This window comes from Anabrus simplex, chromosome 5 (genome assembly GCF_040414725.1).
Source record: "Anabrus simplex isolate iqAnaSimp1 chromosome 5, ASM4041472v1, whole genome shotgun sequence".
NCBI classification, from domain to species: domain Eukaryota; kingdom Metazoa; phylum Arthropoda; class Insecta; order Orthoptera; family Tettigoniidae; genus Anabrus; species Anabrus simplex.
Genome location: NC_090269.1, coordinates 139062823 through 139086549, shown reverse-complemented (window position 1 = coordinate 139086549; position 23727 = coordinate 139062823). Strand labels below are relative to the sequence as shown.

The window sequence follows — 23727 nt, the reverse complement described above, 5'->3', positions numbered from 1 at the left end:
ATAGCACATAAATAAATCATATGTATCTATGGGCTTATACTGAATACATTATTTTTAACAGTACTTAAAAATATACCAACAAACTATTTTACAGCATCACTTTAATTATAACCCTTATTATAGTAAATAATAAATAATAAATATAATATGAATCCAATAGCTGTAGCTATTAGAACCGCAGCTCAACAAAGTCCGCACATCTGTTTTGACTGGATTGTGGAATATCTGGAAACGAGAAAGCTGATCTTCTGGCAAAAGCAGCGGCTACATCTAATTTGGATATTTCTTATGACAAAACGTCACTTAGCTACGCTAAAAAAATTCATAAAGAAGCACGTAATCCATCAATGGAACAACATTTGGACTTCTTCCACTAGAAGCCACGTCACCAGTGAAATATTCTTTCCTGAGGTTTTCAACGGCCTGAAAAGTAACGTGTTGGTGCCAAGCTTTTAAATTATAACAATTTTTGATTGGTCATGACAAATTTTGTTATTATTTTCATCGATTTGGAATCAATCGTCCTGATGGCTACATGTGTATTTGCGGATCCTCACAAACAGTGGACCACCTACTGTTTGAATGTGCTGCATTTGAAAGAAGAAGGGATAACTTGAACTCTCATTTGAATTATTGCAACATTGCATTATCAAAACCCCTGTATCATGTTTAAGAAGCCATGCTGTTACAAATACTTTATTAACTTCATCCACTTCATTTTTCGTCGATTAGATACATGAATTCATTTTCATTGTAAAATTGAATATGTATTTTAACTATAACCCTAGTATGCTATGTAAAATAAGGTTCTAAACTTCTTTGTATATTCAATAATAATAATATAGTAACTTTTTAGAAGACAGAATACAGTACATACATTAGTGAAACAAGAAACATATCTCCGTTAACATCTTTGGAAAGAATCCGTTAGTTTCTTCTGTTTGTTACTGCTAACCTTTCCTCCTTTCACGTTGGAACTTCTCGTCAATACCACGCAGCTTACGCGACTTCGGAGGTTGCTTTCGTACGTGACCGGTAATTAATTCGCACCCGAGAAACAGCGAGGCTTCACCGATTATCCGATCACCATAAGTTTTACTTTTTCGGTTCCCTTTCTTTACTCGTTAACTGTTCCTTACAACGCACAAATGTCACATTGCATAGTTCATGTTGCACAAAATTCGAGTTACAGAGTATTTTTTTTGCTTCAAGGGAGGAAATGTTTGCTTCGAGAAATCGAGAAATTCGTGTAACCGGATTTCGAGTAATAGGGAAATAAATACACGCGAAGAATAAGACAGACAGAAGGGAAATTTAAGTTACTTCGAGATACTGAAAATTCGAGTGTGGAGGTTCGAGATATCGAGGTTCTACTGTACTGTGAATGTTTGTATTACTAGTTGTTCCTGCCTGTGTTCATGTTAATCATGCGCCCCAATAATTACCCTGTTGTAGTTGCTCCTCTGTGACACAGAGATAAAGATAGGAAAAATGAAAGAACTAAAAGGAATGACGATCAAAAAGAAAAGAGATGACAATGTGTTTTTCTTGTCGCATGAACACGTCAAAAAAGAGTTGTAACGAATGTCCTTTTTTGGGTTAAATGTACCGTATGATTAAAGTGGAGTCAGTTTTGAAGTGATTGTGCTGTACAAGCAATAAAAGGAACAGTAACAACTTTTATATCGACATTTCAATTATAGCCGCTGGTATCTGCTAAAATGAATCTTGTCTATTCCATGCTAGTGATTTCCACGTCACCTTGACCTGTGTTCCAGAACCGTTCGACTCGGCCATGTGGATGCTGGTGGCACTCGTGGCTATACACGTGGCGGCTTTCATGATCTTCTTCTTTGAGTGGCTCAGCCCTTACGGATACGACAGCAAGGTGGGTAAAGAAGACTTCTCCTAAACTCATGGCTTATTTAGTGGCTCATTCCGTGCTGCAGTACTGCTACTACACTCATAGCATGGGTTAGCGGGGTAGGCTATATAAGTACACAGACAAACTGGTAACGTCAAACTTCTAAAATGTATTATCTAAACCTAACTTTGACCAGGTAGACCGTGGGGCTTTCAACTGGGCTAAAGCTTTTGACCTTCGTCTCCGTAAGGCCTATCTGTGTCCGTGCGACGTAAAGTAACTAGCAAAAAATAAAAAATAAAAAATAAAAAGCTTTTGACCAAATCCCCCATGAACGACTTTTGTTAAAATTAAGACAGATGAGTATCAGGGGAAGTGTACTGGCAGGGTTGCAGTCATTTCTCGAGGGTCGAACTCAACGTGTCGTGTGTGATGGAGTTCAATCTTCGACCGTTAAAGTGGTTTTTTTTTTGTTTTTCTTTTTTTGCTATTTCGTTTACGTCGCACCGATACAGATAGGTCTTTTGGTGACGATGGATTAGGAAAGGCCTAGCTGAGGGAAGGAAGCGACCGTGGCCTTCATAAAGTACAGCACCAGCATTTGCCTGGTGAGAAAATGGGAAACCACGGAAAGCCAACTTCAGATCTGCCTACAGTGGGATTCAAACCCACTGTCTCCCGGATGCAAGCTCACAGCCGTGCGCCCCTAACCGCACGGCCAACTCGCCCGGGGACCGTTAAAGTAACCTAAAGACAATGTCAAGGCACAGTCTTGGAATCTTTATTATTTACGGCATTTGTCTCTGATTTACCTAAGTGTGTGACCTTAACCATGGTCCAGTACGTTGATGACACAGTAATGTGCAGATGATTGTCTGAAGTTACAGTCAGACTTGGACACTATAACGGTGTTGTGTTACCTCAACGGTCTCAACATTAATGCTGGAAATGTAAATACATTAGGTTTACTAGGTCTTGAAACCCAATAGAGTATATGTCTGTCTATTAGGTCATCAGCCCAGAGGTTGGTTGGATCCTCAAATAGCACCACACTGGACGTGCTCTGAATGTCATCACTCAGCACCACTCATACCCCAACAGCTTCCATATTGTCACAACCATGGATGTTGACTGGGACTTCGGTGGAACCTACACTTTGTTCTGACCTGTGCCAAGAGACGGATGCAAAAGTACTGCATCCATCAAGAAATGGCAGCAGGCAGAGAAATGTACATATTGAGCGAGTTAAAGCCATGCATTATCTAGGAATAACCATTTCTAACCAATTAAAATGGAACACACAACAGAGGAAGCGAAGTGCAATGCTGTTTTATGCATAGAAGTCTTCGCGGGTGCAAGTCGAATGCTGTAAGGACGGCTTACCAGACACTAGTGAGACCGACTTTGAACGTGGGATGATCCAGCGTCCTCGTGAGTTTTGTTTCCATGTTCACTTCCTCGTGTTTTAAAACACCGCACTAACAAATCTATCGACAAAAATTAGGATAATCAGGGGCGTAGCCAAGGGCGGGGTGTTACTGGGGATTAGAATGCCTCCACCACTAGAAATTTTACAAAAGGAAACTGACAACAAACAATAAACTAAATAAACATTCAGAGACATATTTGTAGCACCAACAGATCTGTTGAATCTATTTTCTAAGAAGCCTCGTAAGATGGACTTTAGATTGCAAGCAGAACATACGATTCGCTGTAAAAGTGTTGACCTTGAACGTGTTGTTCTTGTTCTGTATTTTAATGTAAGACTTTGTAGTGTACTGCGCTCTGAGAGTAGTATAATGGGAGAGTTCGGCCGCCACCTCCACCTCAGGCTCCCAGTGGCCACCTCCACCTCCACCTCAGCCAGAGGCCTCCCAGTGGCCACCTCCACCTCCACCTCAGCCAGAGGCCTCCCAGATGCCTCCTCCACCTCCCGCGGGAAATTTGAATTTGTAAACAAAGCCACGTGCTTTTTGACAGCTGTCATCGACAACAACGCATCGCAAACCTCAGTACTGCCATCTTGACGGGCCTAAACCTCAGTAGTGCCAACTTAACCTAACTAGCGCGAGGTAAACAAAGCCACGTGCTTTTTGACAACCACGTGCTTTTTGACAGATTTGTAAACAAAGCCACGTGCTTTTTGACAGACAACAACGCATCGCTAACCTCAGTACTGCCATCTTGACGGACCTAAACCTTAGTGGTACCAACTTAACCTCACTAGCGCGAGGTAAACAAAGCCACGTGCTTTTTGACAGCCACATGCTTTTTTGACAGCTGTCATCTGCCATCTTTAAACCACAAAGCACTGTGCTGCCCTCTATATCGCAGTAGCTGCAAAATTCGTCACCTGTCATCGGCAGTGCTACCATCTTGACGGGTCTAAACCTTAGTGCTACCAACTTAACCTCACTAGCGCGAGATAAACAAAGCTACGTGTTTTTTGACAGCTGTCATCCGCCATCTTTAATCCAGAGAGCACAGTGCTGCCCTCTTTAGCTACTTACCTTTGAAATGTGGTGGCGGATAATTTGAAAAATGCTTTTTTGACAGCAGCCATCTTTGTGCACCGTGCTGCCCTCTTTAGCTAGATACCTGTGGTGGCAGGCAATTCCACGTGACAGCAGCCATCTTTAATCAAGAGAGCGCCGTGCTGCCCTCTATGTGGTGGCGGCAAATTGAAAAATTCCACGTGCTCTTGTTTGGAAACAAACTCATGTGCTTTTTTTTGACAGCTGTCATCTGCCATCTTTAATCAACAGAGCACAGTGCTGCACTCTTTAGCTAAATACCTTTGAAATGTGGTGGCGGCAATTTGAAAAATTCTATGTGCTCTTGTTGGGAAACAAAGCCACGTGCTTTTTCGACAGCTGTCATCGGCCATCTTTAATCAATAGAGCACCGTGCTACCCTCATGCGGGGCAATTTCGTCAGCTGTCATCCGCCATCTTTAATCCAGAGAGAACAGTGCTGCACTCTATGTGGTGGCGGCAAATTCCACGTGCTTTACAAACCCATGTGCTTTTCTGACAGCTGTCATCCGCCATCTTTAATCCAGAGAGAACAGTGCTGCACTCTATGTGGTGGCGGCAAATTCTACGTGCTTTACAAGCCTATGCGCTTTTCTGTCATCCACCATCTTTAATCTAGAGAGAACAGTGCTGCACTCTATGTGGTGGTGGTAAATTCCACGTGCTCTTGTTTGGAAACAAATTCTACTCGCTCTTCAGCTGTCATCCACCATCTTTAATCAAGAGAGCACCGTGCTGCCCTCTTTGTGGTGGCGGATAATTTGAAAAAATTCTTTTCGACAAGCAGCCATCTTTAATCCAGAGGGAACAGTGCTGCCCCTCTTTAGCTACTTACCTTTGAGGCGGTTAATTTGAAAAATTCTTTTCGAAAAGCAGCCATCTTTAATCCAGAGAGAACAGTGCTGCCCTCTTTAGCTACTTACCTTTGAGGCGGTTAATTTGAAAAATTCTATTTAACAAGCTGCCATCTTTAATGAAAAGAGCATCGTGGTGCTATCTTGCGAGTAATATTTTACGTCACAGCTGTCATCCACCATCTTGCATTGCTAACCTTAGTGCTGCCCTCTTTAGCTACTTACCTTTGACGAGCTGTCACCTGCCATCTTGCATCGCAAACCTCAGTGCTGCACTCTATGTGGTGGCGGATAATTTGAAAAAGTCTTTTTGACAAGCAGCCATCTTTAATCAACAGAGCACCGTGCTGCCATCTTTAGCTACCGCCATCTTACATCGCTTACCTCGCTGCTGCACTCTATGTGATGGCGGTTAATTCGAACAAGTTTAATCACGCATCGGGTAAGCTAGAGTAAGCACGTGCTGTTGTGATGACGTCATTGTGCATGTTTAAACCCGTTCGTTGACTAAAAGGTTTAGTCTTCGAGAAACAGTGATAGAGTGTAGAGTGCAAACATGACGAAAACATTAATAGTTGATGTGCAAGGCTTTAAAGTAAATGGAAACAAATTTGTGTTTAAAGAGGTGGCTGTGTTAGATTGCAGTGTGTTGTGGGCTCCAAAACTTGTTAGTTTAGTATTTAGTCCACCGTTCCCTTACTGTTTGCAAACAGATGAAGATAAAAAGCAGACTCAGTGGATTGAAAACAATTTAGGTTTGAAGTGGGAAGAAAAAGGAATACCTTATCGTTTTCTACCTTTAATGATGAATGCACATTTGTCAAGAGCAGATCTTGTTCTTTTAAAGGGTTGTGAAAAGAAAGAATGGTTGCGTGATTTTCTACCATCATCGTGTGAAGTTATCGACATGCATGAATTGGGGTGCCCATCATTTAAAACTCTTCCGAAAGAGCATAGCAGAGAAACAAGTAAACAGTCTTTACAACATGTAGGTATGCTCTTTGATTGGTTGTGTCGCAGTGCATGCCGGGAAGTGAACAACATATGTAAAGTGCAGTGTCGAAATAACCTTAGTGTAAAAGAAACATTTGTAGAGTAAAGACATCATGTCATTTCTAACAGATACTAAGTGTAACGCAGTTGAAAAGGCGATCGTAAAGTTTTATGCATGCAAAAAGAAACTAAACACTTTTACTGAAGAAGAGTTAAATGCATTACCAAAGGCATTTTTGGTTAATGTAGCTGCGAATGCTGTAAAGAAGATTTGGGAAAAGGTGCCTCGTGAGTGGACTCAAGATCCTGTTTTGTCAGAGCTTCAAACGTGTAGTTTACATCATGAACACGTGAGTTTAGCTAGAAGACCTTCTGTGAGACAGTGCCGTACATGTCAACTAATTAAACTGTATCACGGACCTAAAACTAACGAGTTATCTTCGCTTATAAACACTTATCATGGCTGTGGAGAGAGTAAACAAGGAAAAGGTGAAGAAACGTGCTGGGAGAAAGATGAGGAAGCATGTTGGGCGTGGACTCATCAATAGAGTGATTGATCTTCTTTTCTTCGTGCTTCATCTCCCCTGCAGCCCTAGAACACATTCGCCTGATACGTAGTTACATGCTGCCTGCATAGAGTGTAGCTGTTAAAATCTGCTTCGTAAAGTTATGCTGTGTGTGTATGTGTTATTACCTAGTGCTTTAGCTGCTCAGAAGAATATAGCAGCACTTGTCGTTGTTGGTGCAATAAAACGAAAACTGAGTGTCAAAGACCGTAACATAAACAAAGGATAAAAATGAATGTATACAGTCTAAAATAAATATGAATTGTCAAAACATATTACAGGTGTTGTTTAATCCTACAGCATGTCCTAGTGACTTAGAAGAAAGGAAACGTAGAGGATTAAAAGAAAACACACACATAAGATTTAAAGTACATCCTCTTTATTAATCCATGAATTAAAGCTGTTATTAAAACCAAGCCATTTAACATACAGTTTATTACCACGACGTCGAATAACACGTTCAACTAAATAGTGATCAGGATATTTTGTTTTCTGCAGTTCTTCGATGTAGAATCCTCCTTCAATAGGCTGTCCTCTGAGATCGCGGAGTAAATACGTAACTGGATTAGTAAGCTTAACACTTCTGATTTGAAAAATTTCAGTGCTCCAGTTAGGTGTGTATCCTTTCGCAAAGATAGACTTGTGTTTGCTGATGCGACCGAAATCACCTTCTTTAAAGCGATGGCGACGTGGATCAGCTGTTTTGATTACAAGATGAATAGCATCTAGACGAGGTGTATTCTTTGTAACAAGACGTGACTTTGTTCCGATAGTGCGATGAGGTGTATCGTTGCAGGTAGATAAAAGTCTAGGTAGCAGATCAATCCAACGATATGAACCTTGCGCTGTAAATTCTCGCCACATCATTGTTTTGAGTGTACGATTAAAGCGTTCTACAACACTCGCCTTGAGATTGCTGAACGTAGAGTAGTGTTGAATGCCAAGTAACTTGAGGTAAGAAGAAAAATCCTTGTTGTAAAACTCTTTACCTTGATCAGTTTGAAGAAGCCTTGGGCAGCGTTTCGATTCTTCAACAATATGTTTAAATGCTTCTTTAACTTGAGCTGCTGTTTTAGAACGCACGGGTTGTGCAAAAGCAAACTTTGAGTACACATCGATAACAGAAAGTAGATACTTATAGCCCTTATTACTAGAAGCATATGGAATCATTTCTACTAAGTCTGCTTGCCAGAGATCATCTTTTCCTCGTGTAATAACGCGTCTGCGACAGTAGGTGCGACGTGCTGGTTTATGTAACTCATGCGCGATGTTTACCTTTACAGGTGAGATCTTCTCTTGACGAGCCATTACAAAATAATACCGGCATAACGTAGTTCTCTTTCTATTTCTAGAATTTCTGATCCGTGACCAGTGTGACCAGCCTCTTGCGATGCTCTTAAAAGTTGTAATCGTTCAACGAGTAAGTTTGGGTCATTCCAGTATCTTACATCGACATACGGCAACAAAGGCTTGTAGATAACGTCTAGACTACGTGCAGTCGGAAACAGCTTAGAAATAAACTCACGATACTTGTAACTCTTATTCGCATTTACAGCTTCTGTTCTCTTGTAATTACGTCGTGTTGCATCAGTAGCAAAAAGTATTGCTTTATACTTTTTAAGATCATCTTGTAAAATTATATCCTTGTCAGGTATTCGTGAGAAAAGAAGTTCTAAGAGTCCTTTCGTAGGTTTATAGGTAACACCTTTTACAATGAGTTTGTTGCTATTAATCTTAACATTTGAATTTCCTATCCGGAAACAGTCATCTTCGTAGCGAATACCATAGGTAGTGTCAGTTTGTCCTGTAAAAAGTTTTTCTATATAAGGTGCAAAGAGAGATCCGTAGGTATCTTGAATAAAAGTTCTAAACTGATTGCGATACTCTGGTGTAATCATAACCTCAGACAAAGATGGTAGATTTTGCGTCGATGTAGTAGGTGTTTCTGCAATAACATCTGTAGTTAAAAACTCAACACGCTTAGATGGTGATGCATCATTAAGTTCTTCTTCTTCTTCTTCCTTATCTTCCTCTTCTTGATCTACATCCTGCTTCTTCTCTTCCGTATCTTCTTCATGCTTCTCTTTATGATATGATGTTTGCATAGAAGCAAAACTTGAAGTAGACTGCGGTAATGAAGTAGAATTAAAAATTTCTTTGAGTGGTGTACTTAGTTGTGTTTTTAAAAATAAATCCGTGTCTGCTTGAATACGTTTAAGCTCTTTAAATTTCCGTCGAATATTGTTTCGAGCTTGGATGATATGTTTTGTGATCTCCTTGCTAGATGTTAACATGATGGTGGTTTTTAATCAAGTACTTACTGTAATTCTGTGTTAATGCATATAAAATGATCGAAACCCATGCGATATCGTCCATGCTGTACATCACTTTCTTTATCAATAACTAAAAAGCTGTAACGGTGTAATGACCAACATTTAGCACACATACGTTTAAAGTCATCGAATGTCATATCAGTGTTAACATGATCGTTATACACATGTCGCATGTTGCGCTCATCTTGCCGAAAAAGCACAATAACATTTGCGTTGTCGCGTATCAACTGCTTGGGCACACGAGAATAGGTTTGGCACAAATAGATGCAATCAACATATTTATGTCGACCCATACTAAAAAATGCACGAATAACGTTTTGCTGTTCTGTTGCGACATCATCAAAGATCATTAGAGAATTAGGAAGCACATCGTCTGGTGATGGTACTTGCTCATGTGAATTAAATTTAAAATATCTTATTCCATCTTTAACTAGATCGTGCATTACAGTTTGTAGAATAGTATATAGCGTCTGATAGAGTGACTTTGCGAAAACGTAAATATTCTCGAAGCGTACACCATTTACAGAAGTAATAAGTGTGAGTAAAAGATTTGTTTTACCGCATCCCGACGGACCTGATATAATACATCGAACAGTAAAAGGAAACAACGTTCCATGACGTTTTCTTGTAGTTGTACTAGAACTAGGTAAGAGATGTGGTACAATGTCGGTAACAGGTAGCGTGTCTTGCTGCTTTATAATCTTCATGATAACTGAATCATAAAGTACGTAATAGTAATATATATATATTAAACGAAACAAGAGGCAACGGTTAGTTTATGATTTGCTCTTGACTAGTAAAGTCGTGTCCAGCATGGTGAAACAACGATATCCAAACGACATGAAGAAGAAGAAGAAGAAAGTAAAAACTGTTGGATGGAAAGATGTTATAAAGGCTGCGCAAAAAGCTATTCGAGGGGAATACAATCCTCGTGTAGCTATTACTAAGGCGTTACGCGCAGCAAGAGCGAGAATTTCTCCAAAGTGCAGAGCAATATTTAGTAAACGTGCGCGAATTATTCCTGTACCAAAACGAGGAGGATTTCTTCCTGCGCTGTTTGCTGGCTTAGCAGCTTTAGGGTCATTGCTAGGTGGTGCTAGTGCTGTAGCGAGAACTGTCAAAGCTGTAGAAGAAGCGAAACAACAGTTGAAAGAGAGTGAACGTCATAACAAGACGATGGAGGCAATTGCGTTACGAGGCAAAGGTGTGAACATGAAGCTAGCGCCATACAAGAAAGGGCTTGGTATCTACATTTCTCCAAAAAACGTCTACTGAATGCACTGCCATATCGAGCTCTAACGCATGATGAAGTTTTTACGTTTGCTAAACAACTAGGAATTCATTATTTTCGAGGAGTGTATATGCGCGATCAACTACCAGCACGTCCACGTGAACGTGAAAGTGCCGTAATTAACTTGGACGACAGTCGTGGACCTGGAACTCATTACGTTGCTTATGTAAAACGTAAATCTAAAGTATGGTATTTTGATAGCTATGGAGATTTACCTCCTCCTTTTGAGCTCATACGTTATTTCGGAAGCAGTGCAGACATTGTTTACAATAAAAACCGTGTGCAAAACTTTAATACACGCATGTGCGGACGATTATGTCTTATGTTCTTATATCAAACCCAGACAGTAGAGAAAGTGTATTAGTATCTACGTGATGACGAACAGTGAAAGAACGTTTGCTGTACGTGGAGAAGGACCTGAAACAACCATCTATTTTAATCCACCAATCGAACTTGGTTATCAGCCGCATAGTCTTGGACTAGTATCGTTTGAAAGCTACAATAAAATCTATAATGTGCGTGATGGTTTAAACAAGTTCTATTACGATGAGTATGTGCTAACACTACCCTCAGGTAGTTATACAGTAGATGATATTCACGACTATATTGAAAGTACGTTAATTGATCAGTTTGGGGAAGATAGTTTTAGTAATCATAATTACAAGTTCTCAATCACTATAAGCAACATTACGCATAAATGTGTTATTGAATCATCATTTAAGATTGACTTCAAATCACAACCTGATTCGATTGGATCACTGCTTGGATTTTCATCGAGGGAGCTCCTACCGAACGTACGTTACGAGTCTGATCAACCTATAAAACTCTTCGATGATTATAATGTGAACATTACTTGTAATATTATTACAGACTTGAATAGTAATCTACAACCTTCGCACGTCCTGCATGACTTTATTGTTACAGAGGAACGTGGATATACTATTTGTGAGAAACCAGCAGTAGTTCTTTATCATCCTGTGTCTGTAAAACACATTAGCAACATTACTCTTAGACTTGTAAATAAACATAATCAGCTTATTCATTTAGATCAGCACGCGTACGTAGCTTACAAACTACATCTTAAACCAGTATGAAAACCATCTATAAAACACGGTGTACATTCCGAAGACATACTACATGTGTGCAGAGACTCATCGAGTTAACAGATACCCATAAGCAGATACTCCAAGATTTAGGATATACACTACTACAACAGAATGGAAGAAATGCTAGACATTACGAATACAGTAGAAAGTCATGAAGGTGTAGTACGAAGTGAGCTTCATTCCTATCAACCTTTTACGTTTGGATTAAATAACAATGATGAAATTCATTTTATTATTAATCAACAAGATGTTTACACCTTACCACACGAAAGCTACCTCTATATTGAAGGACGATTAGAAAAGTCTGATGGAAGTGGACCAAGCACTTCACAACTAAACAACCATGCTCTAGCTTTTCTCTTTTCTGAAGCGCGATATGAAGTAAATAATGTTGAAATAGATCGAACGAAGAATGTTGGTATTACAAGCGCAATGAAACTCTACCCTTCTTTCTGTGATGAAGAAAGTAATCTTTTGCGGATGGCTGGATGGTGTCCAAAAGCTACTAACAACTGGATGATTAATGAGGATGGAACTTTTACGGGTATGTTATCACTGAAACATATTTTTGGATTCGCAGAAGACTTTACACGTATTATAATCAACGTAAAACAAGAGCTTATTCTAATCCGTGATCGAAGTGATTACAATTCTCTTAAAGCAGTAGAAACACCTGTAGAATCGAAAATAACACTGCATCGTATACTGTGGCGGATCCCACATGTAACCTTATCTGATCGTGAAAAATAAGAGTTACAAGTATCGTGAGTTTATTTCTAAGCTGTTTCCGACTGCACGTAGTCTAGACGTTATCTACAAGCCTTTGTTGCCGTATGTCGATGTAAGATACTGGAATGACCCAAACTTACTCGTTGAACGATTACAACTTTTAAGAGCATCGCAAGAGGCTGGTCACACTGGTCACGGATCAGAAATTCTAGAAATAGAAAGAGAACTACGTTATGCCGGTATTATTTTGTAATGGCTCGTCAAGAGAAGATCTCACCTGTAAAGGTAAACATCGCGCATGAGTTACATAAACCAGCACGTCGCACCTACTGTCGCAGACGCGTTATTACACGAGGAAAAGATGATCTCTGGCAAGCAGACTTAGTAGAAATGATTCCATATGCTTCTAGTAATAAGGGCTATAAGTATCTACTTTCTGTTATCGATGTGTACTCAAAGTTTGCTTTTGCACAACCCGTGCGTTCTAAAACAGCAGCTCAAGTTAAAGAAGCATTTAAACATATTGTTGAAGAATCGAAACGCTGCCCAAGGCTTCTTCAAACTGATCAAGGTAAAGAGTTTTACAACAAGGATTTTTCTTCTTACCTCAAGTTACTTGGCATTCAACACTACTCTACGTTCAGCAATCTCAAGGCGAGTGTTGTAGAACGCTTTAATCGTACACTCAAAACAATGATGTGGCGAGAATTTACAGCGCAAGGTTCATATCGTTGGATTGATCTGCTACCTAGACTTTTATCTACCTACAACGATACACCTCATCGCACTATCGGAACAAAGTCACGTCTTGTTACAAAGAATACACCTCGTCTAGATGCTATTCATCTTGTAATCAAAACAGCTGATCCACGTCGCCATCGCTTTAAAGAAGGTGATTTCGTTCGCATCAGCAAACACAAGTCTATCTTTGCGAAAGGATACACACCTAACTGGAGCACTGAAATTTTTCAAATCAGAAGTGTTAAGCTTACTAATCCAGTTACGTATTTACTCCGCGATCTCAGAGGACAGCCTATTGAAGGAGGATTCTACATCGAAGAACTGCAGAAAACAAAATATCCTGATCACTATTTAGTTGAACGTGTTATTCGACGTCGTGGTAATAAACTGTATGTTAAATGGCTTGGTTTTAATAACAGCTTTAATTCATGGATTAATAAAGAGGATGTACTTTAAATCTTATGTGTGTGTTTTCTTTTAATCCTCTACGTTTCCTTTCTTCTATGTCACTAGGACATGCTGTAGGATTAAACAACACCTGTAATATGTTTTGACAATTCATATTTATTTTAGACTATATACATACATTTTTATCCTTTGTTTATGTTACGGTCTTTGACACTCAGTTTTCGTTTTATTGCACCAACAACGACAAGTGCTGCTATATTCTTCTGAGCAGCTAAAGCACTAGGTAATAACACATACACACACAGCATAACTTTACGAAGCAGATTTTAACAGCTACACTCTATGCAGGCAGCATGTAACTACGTATCAGGCGAATGTGTTCTAGGGCTGCAGGGGAGATGAAGCACGAAGAAAAGAAGATCAATCACTCTATTGATGAGTCCACGCCCAACATGCTTCCTCATCTTTCTCCCAGCACGTTTCTTCACCTTTTCCTTGTTTACTCTCTCCACAGCCATGATAAGTGTTTATAAGCAAAGACAACTCGTTAGTTTTAGGTCCGTGATACAGTTTAATTAGTTGACATGTACGGCACTGTCTCACAGAAGGTCTTCTAGCTAAACTCACGTGTTCATGATGTAAACTACACGTTTGAAGCTCTGACAAAACAGGATCTTGAGTCCACTCACGAGGCACCTTTTCCCAAATCTTCTTTACAGCATTCGCAGCTACATTAACCAAAAATGCCTTTGGTAATGCATTTAACTCTTCTTCAGTAAAAGTGTTTAGTTTCTTTTTGCATGCATAAAACTTTACGATCGCCTTTTCAACTGCGTTACACTTAGTATCTGTTAGAAATGACATGATGTCTTTACTCTACAAATGTTTCTTTTACACTAAGGTTATTTCGACACTGCACTTTACATATGTTGTTCACTTCCCGGCATGCACTGCGACACAACCAATCAAAGAGCATACCTACATGTTGTAAAGACTGTTTACTTGTTTCTCTGCTATGCTCTTTCGGAAGAGTTTTAAATGATGGGCACCCCAATTCATGCATGTCGATAACTTCACACGATGATGGTAGAAAATCACGCAACCATTCTTTCTTTTCACAACCCTTTAAAAGAACAAGATCTGCTCTTGACAAATGTGCATTCATCATTAAAGGTAGAAAACGATAAGGTATTCCTTTTTCTTCCCACTTCAAACCTAAATTGTTTTCAATCCACTGAGTCTGCTTTTTATCTTCATCTGTTTGCAAACAGTAAGGGAACGGTGGACTAAATACTAAACTAACAAGTTTTGGAGCCCACAACACACTGCAATCTAACACAGCCACCTCTTTAAACACAAATTTGTTTCCATTTACTTTAAAGCCTTGCACATCAACTATTAATGTTTTCGTCATGTTTGCACTCTACACTCTATCACTGTTTCTCGAAGACTAAACCTTTTAGTCAACGAACGGGTTTAAACATGCACAATGACGTCATCACAACAGCACGTGCTTACTCTAGCTTACCCGATGCGTGATTAAACTTGTTCGAATTAACCGCCATTACATAGAGTGCAGCAGCGAGGTAAGCGATGTAAGATGGCGGTAGCTAAAGGTGGCAGCACGGTGCTCTGTTGATTAAAGATGGCTGCTTGTCAAAAAGACTTTTTCAAATTATCCGCCACCACATAGAGTGCAGCACTGAGGTTTGCGATGCAAGATGGCAGGTGACAGCTCGTCAAAGGTAAGTAGCTAAAGAGGGCAGCACTAAGGTTAGCAATGCAAGATGGTGGATGACAGCTGTGACGTAAAATATTACTCGCAAGATAGCACCACGATGCTCTTTTCATTAAAGATGGCAGCTTGTTAAATAGAATTTTTCAAATTAACCGCCTCAAAGGTAAGTAGCTAAAGAGGGCAGCACTGTTCTCTCTGGATTAAAGATGGCTGCTTGTCGAAAAGAATTTTTCAAATTAACCGCCTCAAAGGTAAGTAGCTAAAGAGGGGCAGCACTGTTCCCTCTGGATTAAAGATGGCTGCTTGTCGAAAAGAATTTTTTCAAATTATCCGCCACCACAAAGAGGGCAGCACGGTGCTCTCTTGATTAAAGATGGTGGATGACAGCTGAAGAGCGAGTAGAATTTGTTTCCAAACAAGAGCACGTGGAATTTACCACCACCACATAGAGTGCAGCACTGTTCTCTCTAGATTAAAGATGGTGGATGACAGAAAAGCGCATAGGCTTGTAAAGCACGTAGAATTTGCCGCCACCACATAGAGTGCAGCACTGTTCTCTCTGGATTAAAGATGGCGGATGACAGCTGTCAGAAAAGCACATGGGTTTGTAAAGCACGTGGAATTTGCCGCCACCACATAGAGTGCAGCACTGTTCTCTCTGGATTAAAGATGGCGGATGACAGCTGACGAAATTGCCCCGCATGAGGGTAGCACGGTGCTCTATTGATTAAAGATGGCCGATGACAGCTGTCAAAAAAGCACGTGGCTTTGTTTCCCAACAAGAGCACATAGAATTTTTCAAATTGCCGCCACCACATTTCAAAGGTATCTAGCTAAAGAGTGCAGCACTGTGCTCTGTTGATTAAAGATGGCAGATGACAGCTGTCAAAAAAAGCACATGAGTTTGTTTCCAAACAAGAGCACGTGGAATTTTTCAATTTGCCGCCACCACATAGAGGGCAGCACGGCGCTCTCTTGATTAAAGATGGCTGCTGTCACGTGGAATTGCCTGCCACCACAGGTATCTAGCTAAAGAGGGCAGCACGGTGCACAAAGATGGCTGCTGTCAAAAAAGCATTTTTCAAATTATCCGCCACCACATTTCAAAGGTAAGTAGCTAAAGAGGGCAGCACTGTGCTCTCTGGATTAAAGATGGCGGATGACAGCTGTCAAAAAACACGTAGCTTTGTTTATCTCGCGCTAGTGAGGTTAAGTTGGTAGCACTAAGGTTTAGACCCGTCAAGATGGTAGCACTGCCGATGACAGGTGACGAATTTTGCAGCTACTGCGATATAGAGGGCAGCACAGTGCTTTGTGGTTTAAAGATGGCGGATGACAGCTGTCAAAAAAGCATGTGGCTGTCAAAAAGCACGTGGCTTTGTTTACCTCGCGCTAGTGAGGTTAAGTTGGTACCACTAAGGTTTAGGTCCGTCAAGATGGCAGTACTGAGGTTAGCGATGCGTTGTTGTCTGTCAAAAAGCACGTGGCTTTGTTTACAAATCTGTCAAAAAGCACGTGGTTGTCAAAAAGCACGTGGCTTTGTTTACCTCGCGCTAGTTAGGTTAAGTTGGCACTACTGAGGTTTAGGCCCGTCAAGATGGCAGTACTGAGGTTTGCGATGCGTTGTTGTCGATGACAGCTGTCAAAAAGCACGTGGCTTTGTTTACAAATTCAAATTTCCCGCGGGAGGTGGAGGAGGCATCTGGGAGGCCTCTGGCTGAGGTGGAGGTGGAGGTGGCCACTGGGAGGCCTCTGGCTGAGGTGGAGGTGGAGGTGGCCACTGGGAGCCTGAGGTGGAGGTGGCGGCCGAACTCTCCCATTATACTACTTCTGAGTATCAACATAATTCACGTATCAGCGCACCACACGCAGGCACAAGCACCTTCACTGTGTTCTCTCATTTTGTAACTATATCCGCCCCCTCCAATCGGCCGCTACTGAGGATACTGCTGAACGTGTTTAAGCTGCAGCAGTACTCTCGTTAGCACTGAATGTGTCGGACGTGACAATCACGCGAACAATTAATCACCTGTCACTTTCAGCACTGCCACAGTAGCTCGGAGCGGCTGGGGTGTTTGGGTCACTTAGCATTCATGAGATAGGGCGGTTTGAACCCCACTATCGGCAGCCCTGAAAGATGGTTTTCCGTGGTTTACCATTTTCACAACTTAATCAAGGCCACGGTCGCTTTCTTCCCACTCCTAGCCCTTTCCTATCCATTCGTCGCCTTAAGATATACTCATCTGGGTCGGTGCGAGGTAAATCAAGTTATAAAAACGGGAAATCGATAGATCTGCCGTATATTTATAGGAATAATCTATCGAATCACATTTCCAGCACCAGAACAAAAAAGCGAAAAAAAGAAAAAATCCCTAAGCGAAAAACTAATGATCATGAATATGTCTTTCAATAAATAAATACAAATAAATAAATAAAACGAATACTTAGCAGTAACAACTAATGTAACGTCACTGATGGTACGCTTTCTATTTCAACACACACTATTTATACAAATCCAAAGCCGCAGTATCTTTGGCGAGCAAGGCCTACGGTAACGGCTACTGCTCTATCACTTCCGTCAAATATTTTGTCACGTTACGTTACAAATATTTTCGGATCCCCCAGCCATAAGACACATTCATGTCAATACTTTGTCTTCCTCATTTCCTCCAAACAGTAAAGAAAATGTGTATGTAAATAGAAGCACATTACATCGTTGAAGAAACCAATACCTCGTTTGTCACAATGCTCTTCCTATGTCTCTCTAGACAGTTTACTACCATGTTGTATATGAGTGAACCAGTTTAACTGACAGTCTAAATGAACTTCCGTCAAATGTTGTCCTCAATATGAAAATACATTATCTGCAGATTCACTAACGTCAGTCGATAGAGTGTATTTGGCAGACTGGAAGCTAGTATTTTGAACACAACCTTTGAAGGCCAATTATCTTTCTTCTTCAGAATCCAAATAATGCATTTATTCACTTCTTTCCTTTGAGTTAGTACTGACACATTCACAAAGATAATGTCGTTTTTCTGTCGAGTGTACATTCCATTCTTCTGGGAAGGTGAACAGGCACTACTGTCCCATATTGGGGGAAGGAAAATCCCCACGCCCTGTCAGAGCACACACGTGACCGCGTGGTGTTCATTGTTTGGGGGAAATGGAATCGCCTATCTTCACAATATTACATTACACTCAGTACAGGGAACATTTTCCATAAATCATTGCAACTATAAATATACATTTTTGACATCCCATACAAAAATGTATATTGTCTGTACATAAACAATAGTTTTTATGAGTGCTACTCCCGAGTGAGATGCTAACTTGTTGTGGATATGATTTTTCAACGTTTTTAACATTTCCCCACTTAAAATTCGCATTATGGTAGATTTTGAAACAAAACTGTTTCAGTACATGTAGATTACTGTAGTGAACAGGTTCTGAAAATTTCAGAAGAATAGAGTCAGTAAAATCTGAGAAAATGTTCCTTGAATATGAAAATTTTAAATTTATGGAAAACTGAGCTCAAAGTTAAAACACCCCTGCAGCATAATCTCCACTTCTTTCGTCATCTCCAAACGCAGCCTCTTGGCACTTCTTCCTACGCATCTTGCTTTTCTGGCTAAAATCTTGGTGTCACTGTCTGTATTTCTGAGTCTGAGCTTATTCGAAGCCAGAACTATCTGAGAAGCAGCATGCAGCAGTTGATCATATTCCCTTGGTTGTATGTTGCCACTGTCTTAAAAATTGCTTTCCTTCTTCTTCTTCTTCTTCTTCTTCTTTTAATTCGCCTTTTAAAAACTTTACCACTAAATCTAGCCATTTTTCACAGAAAGAGAGATCACTGAACTAATGATACTGCCGCGACACAAATTCAAAACAATCGCAATGTTTACAAACACAGCAAGGAAAACAAAATACAAGGAATATATATTAAAAAACAGAAGAACATCAACGGCACGGTACCAGCTATTGAAATCAACCTCTTTCACCACATATTAACATCCCATTGAAAAGTAGAAGCTTTGAAGTCATGAATGAAGTTTGACAGCTATGGAGTCAGCCATGATGCCACCCCCTGTCACAGAAAAATGGAAAAAGTCACAATTAATCTAGGGTCATGTTCAAGTTGTGATTTCAAAGAGGAAAACAAATTAAGACAAGATAAGAAATTTGACTTTTTCACCCAAAATCTGATTACATTTCCCCTTAAAGGAGAGTGTCCTAGGACCAGTCTTTTATTTCTTAAGAGTGCTGTCAACTCACAAATATACCTGGACGTGTTGGAATTCCTCGTGGTGCGCCATGTCATTATGCGGATGTTGTGAGAAATTTCTCGGACCGTAACATTACATAGAGCTGGAATCAATCAATCAATCAATCAATCAATCAATCAATCAATCAATCAATCAATGATCTTCATTTAGGATTTTCGCCCAGGTGGCAGATTCCCTATCAATTGCTAGCTTTTTCTATATTCAACGAATTTGGAAATTCATCGAACAATTCCCTTGATAATTTGCTCCAATCCTTACCCCTCGTCCAGGACTGCCTGGCCGAGGCGGTAAAGGTGTGTTCGGTTCACCCGTAAGGACGTGGGTTTGATTCCCGGTCAGGAAGTCGGAAAATTTAAGAAACTATATTTCCACTTGAGGATGTGCATATGGCCGTGAGGTTCACTCAGCCTACACCAAAAATGAGTACCAGGTTAATTCCTGCGGGCAAAGGTTACGCATAGTGGAAGCCTTTACCTTCCACCACTCCAAAGGCCTGCATGGACTGTACGGAGATGACTTTGCTTCTTCTTTACTCCTCGTCTTATAAATGTATATTTGCCCCAATCTGTGCTCTTGAATTTTAACTTTATCTTCATATTATGATCTTTCCTACTTTTGAAAGCTACATTGAAGCTTATTCTTCTAGTTATATTATTCCACGCCAACTCTCCACTGACAGCTCGAAACATACCACAGAGTCGAGCATCTCGTATCCTTACTCTCATGTCTTCCCAGCCCAATGTTTGCAACATTTTAGTAACACTACGGTACTCCTTAATCGGAATTACCCAGAACAAATCGCGCTGCTTTCCAGTTCTCGTATCAAGTAGTCCTGGTAAGGGTCCCATATTTTATTTTTTTCTTTCTTTCTTAATCTGTTTACCCTCCTGGATTGGTTTCTCCCTTGGACTCAGCGAGGGATCCTACCTCTACCGCCTCAAGGGTAGTGTCGTGGAGCGTGAGATTTTCGGTCAGGGGATACAATTGTGGAGGAGGACCAGTACCTCGCCCGGGCGGCCTCACGTGCTATGCTGAACAGGGGCCTTGTGGGGAGATGGGAAGATTGGAAGGGATAGATAAGGTAGAGGGAAGGAAGCGGCCGTGGCCTTAAGTTAGGTACCATCCCGGCGTTTGCCTGGAGGAGGAGTGGGAAACCACGGAAAACCACTTCAAGGATGGCTGTGCATCGAATGCCCCTCTACTCAATTGAGCTCCCGAGGCTGAGAAAACCCCGTTCCAGCCCTCGTACCGCTTTTCAAATTTCGTGGCAGAATCGGGAATCGAACCCCGGCCTCTGGGGTTGGCAACTAATTACACTAACCACTACACCACAGAGGAGGACTAGTTCATTTTTTGTTTTATTATACACCCAAGCCGGAGACCTAAATCTGATTTTTATTGTATTCGTTTACGCCGATTTGAGATGACGTTCAGCAACAATCGCACATTATTGAAATCCTTCTTTCCAGCCCAGCTTGTCTTATTTTCTCTGTCCTTCACCTATTCATTTTCTGTTCGTTATCTGTCGATCACTGATCTACACTTTGATCGGTCTAGGATCTCTTCCCGTTTTAATTCAGACTGCTCAAGTACCTTTCTCACCACCCTGAACCATTTGTCGGAAACTTATTAAAAAAATCTGTATTGTCCATTCTAAACAAATATCCATAAAATTTGAGTCCTATTTTCTATATCGACTCAATCAATCTTTCGTTTTCTTGGCATATTTCACTCTTTCCCCGTAACCTATCATGGCCATCCACGAGTTTTGGACCCTGTGTCTTGCGGAGGATCTTCCTCTCAAATTTCTCAGCTTCTCTCAGTCCCGACATTCCTGTCATTCAGAAGTATTCATTAGCATACAGGCACTCTGTTTTGATTACTGTTGATTTATTTGATTTATTTAAGGGAAAATAAATAACTTCTGCCTTAATTAATGAATAGGTCATTTATTGTCATTTATTAAAACAAATATTGTATCTAGATTAAAGCCACGTGATAATGAGGAATTTTAACAAAGAAAGAAAAAGCCAAGTTTCATATCTTTCATCAGGGCAAAGCGTGTGGGGGTCTGCTGCTGACAGTAAACATAGAAATTCTTCAAGAACTGTGGAGTACAGGTCTCGTTAATATAAAATGGCTTTAATTCACATATAATATTTATTTTTGTTAGTAAACTTCTGTCTTGTTACAATTTAAGATTATTAGCCTGCAACCGAGTGGGTGATCTCGGCAGCATTTCTGTCACTTTCTCTTCTAAATGTGTTAAGTCATTACCGCTTGTTATGATGGGGATATCATTTACATAGAGTACTGACCTGCATGGTAATTACTTACAATATCATTTGTGTACACCATAAAGAGAAAAGGTCCTATAACAGAACCTTGAAGTACGCCTGTTTTTACTATTGAGTGCCACATATATTTGGTTTTCAACTTGTATGTAGGCTACAGTCTTTCGGACTATCAGCAATATGCTGTCGGTTTGGCAGAGTGTATGTTTCTAGACTCAAGTTTGTGTTTCAACTGAATAACCCATATGACATAATTTGTTGCTGTATTGTTGACGATGTAATATTGTTAGGTAACTGTACGTCATGTTTTAATTGTCAGTGTAATGTACGTGCTAGTTGCTGATACCTCGGGACCACCGTTTCTCCCTGTGTCGAACACTCTGGTTGGTGTGGGCAGTGCTGTTCCAGGCTGCAGTTAATGTTGACTACCCACGGGGCTACACCGCACGTTGTATGGCGAACGTGTGGGCTATGTTCGCTCTCATCTTCTTGGCCATCTACACCGCCAACTTGGCCGCCTTCATGATCACACGGGAGGAGTTCCATGACCTGTCCGGCATAAACGACACCAGGGTAAGATTGGACTCTCCGTAGTTTGTGTTCGGTTAACATTGCTACCACTAGGACTCGGAAGTTGAAGACCTGTACATCACTGTCTGCACGGTTACTAGGTAACACTGTCTGCCCATCCATCCATTCCTACACCACTGCCTGCACGGTTACTAGGTAAAATTGTCTAATCATCTATCCATACCTTACATAACTGCCTGCACGATTGCTAGGTAACACTGTCTGACCATCCATCCATACCTTACATCACAGCCTGCACGGTTGCTAGGTAACATTGTCTGACCATCCATCCATATCTTATATCACTGCCTGCACGGTTGCTAGGTAACACTGTATGACCATCAATGCATACCTTACATCACTGCCTGCACTGCTGCTAGATAAAATTGTCTGCCCATCTATCCATACCTTACACCACTGCCTGCACTGCTGCTAGATAAAATTGTCTGCCCATCTATCCATACCTTACATCACTGCCTGCACTGCTGCTAGATAAAATTGTCTGCCCATCTATCCATACATTACATCACAGCCTGTACGGTTGCTAGGTAACATTGTCTGACCCTGTATCCATACCTTACATTGAACCCTTGAACTTACCATTCCATCGTTGGTCGGCCACGGCTGCTACAGCAGAGCAATATTGAACTCTTAAATCATGGGTCGTTGCGGGAATAAATTCGGTCACAATCTTAACCAAACGATGGGGTTCAGAAGAGAGCCTAACTACTTGAAATGAGGAGCAAATATGTGCTTACTAACTTGTATTAAATTTGAAATGGCACGACAACATCGTTATTTTAATATAAATCCTTGAAATAAAAAATTATAAATCATTTATTATTGAATGTTACAAACGCAGTCACATTGCATAGCGTTGATTTATTTCTCACAATATCGAAGAGTTGCTTCGGAGAGGGTAATAAATTAGTGGACAGCCAAACTGAAAAACTGAAAAAGGAAAGACCTGAAACCGGACACCTATTACTCCAAACGAGAACTGAGAATTAATCCACACGATCCGTGGAAAATCTTACTTTCAACAAGTAGAACGCCTCATTTCCTCTCAATTAAGGTTATCCACCAGTAGAATACCCTTACGGATACGGAACACCCGCCGAATGGACCCTCAGTCGAACCAAATTGACTATGAGTTGCTTTGGATAGGTTGCGAAATATTATAGGAAAGCATGGTGTTCACTACGAGTTAACAGCATCATTCACAATTGAAATAAAATTCCACCATGTATTTGTCATATCATGACACCCTTAAGTGATTAAATAATCCCGATGCTAAATATGCATCACCCAAACAACTGTTCGGAAGGAACCAACAACAACATGATCCGCGAGGATCTTACGTTACGTCGTTCTGAAGGAACAAAACTGCGAAATGCAGGAAACACTTATTCATCACGCA

At 40.6% G+C, this 23727-nt stretch overlaps 1 protein-coding gene across 3 annotated transcripts in view; it reads left to right on the top strand.

Moving 5' to 3' along the window:
* The window catches only part of LOC136874698 (glutamate receptor ionotropic, NMDA 2B), a 314639-nt gene that overhangs the window by 238665 nt on the left and 52247 nt on the right, over positions 1-23727 (top strand). For all 3 annotated transcript variants that reach the window (XM_067148348.2, XM_067148349.2, XM_067148346.2), the window contains exons 11-12: positions 1779-1888; positions 22074-22310. In XM_067148348.2, the coding sequence (XP_067004449.1) occupies positions 1779-1888; positions 22074-22310 (347 nt within the window). The remainder of the gene's footprint in view (positions 1-1778; positions 1889-22073; positions 22311-23727) is intronic.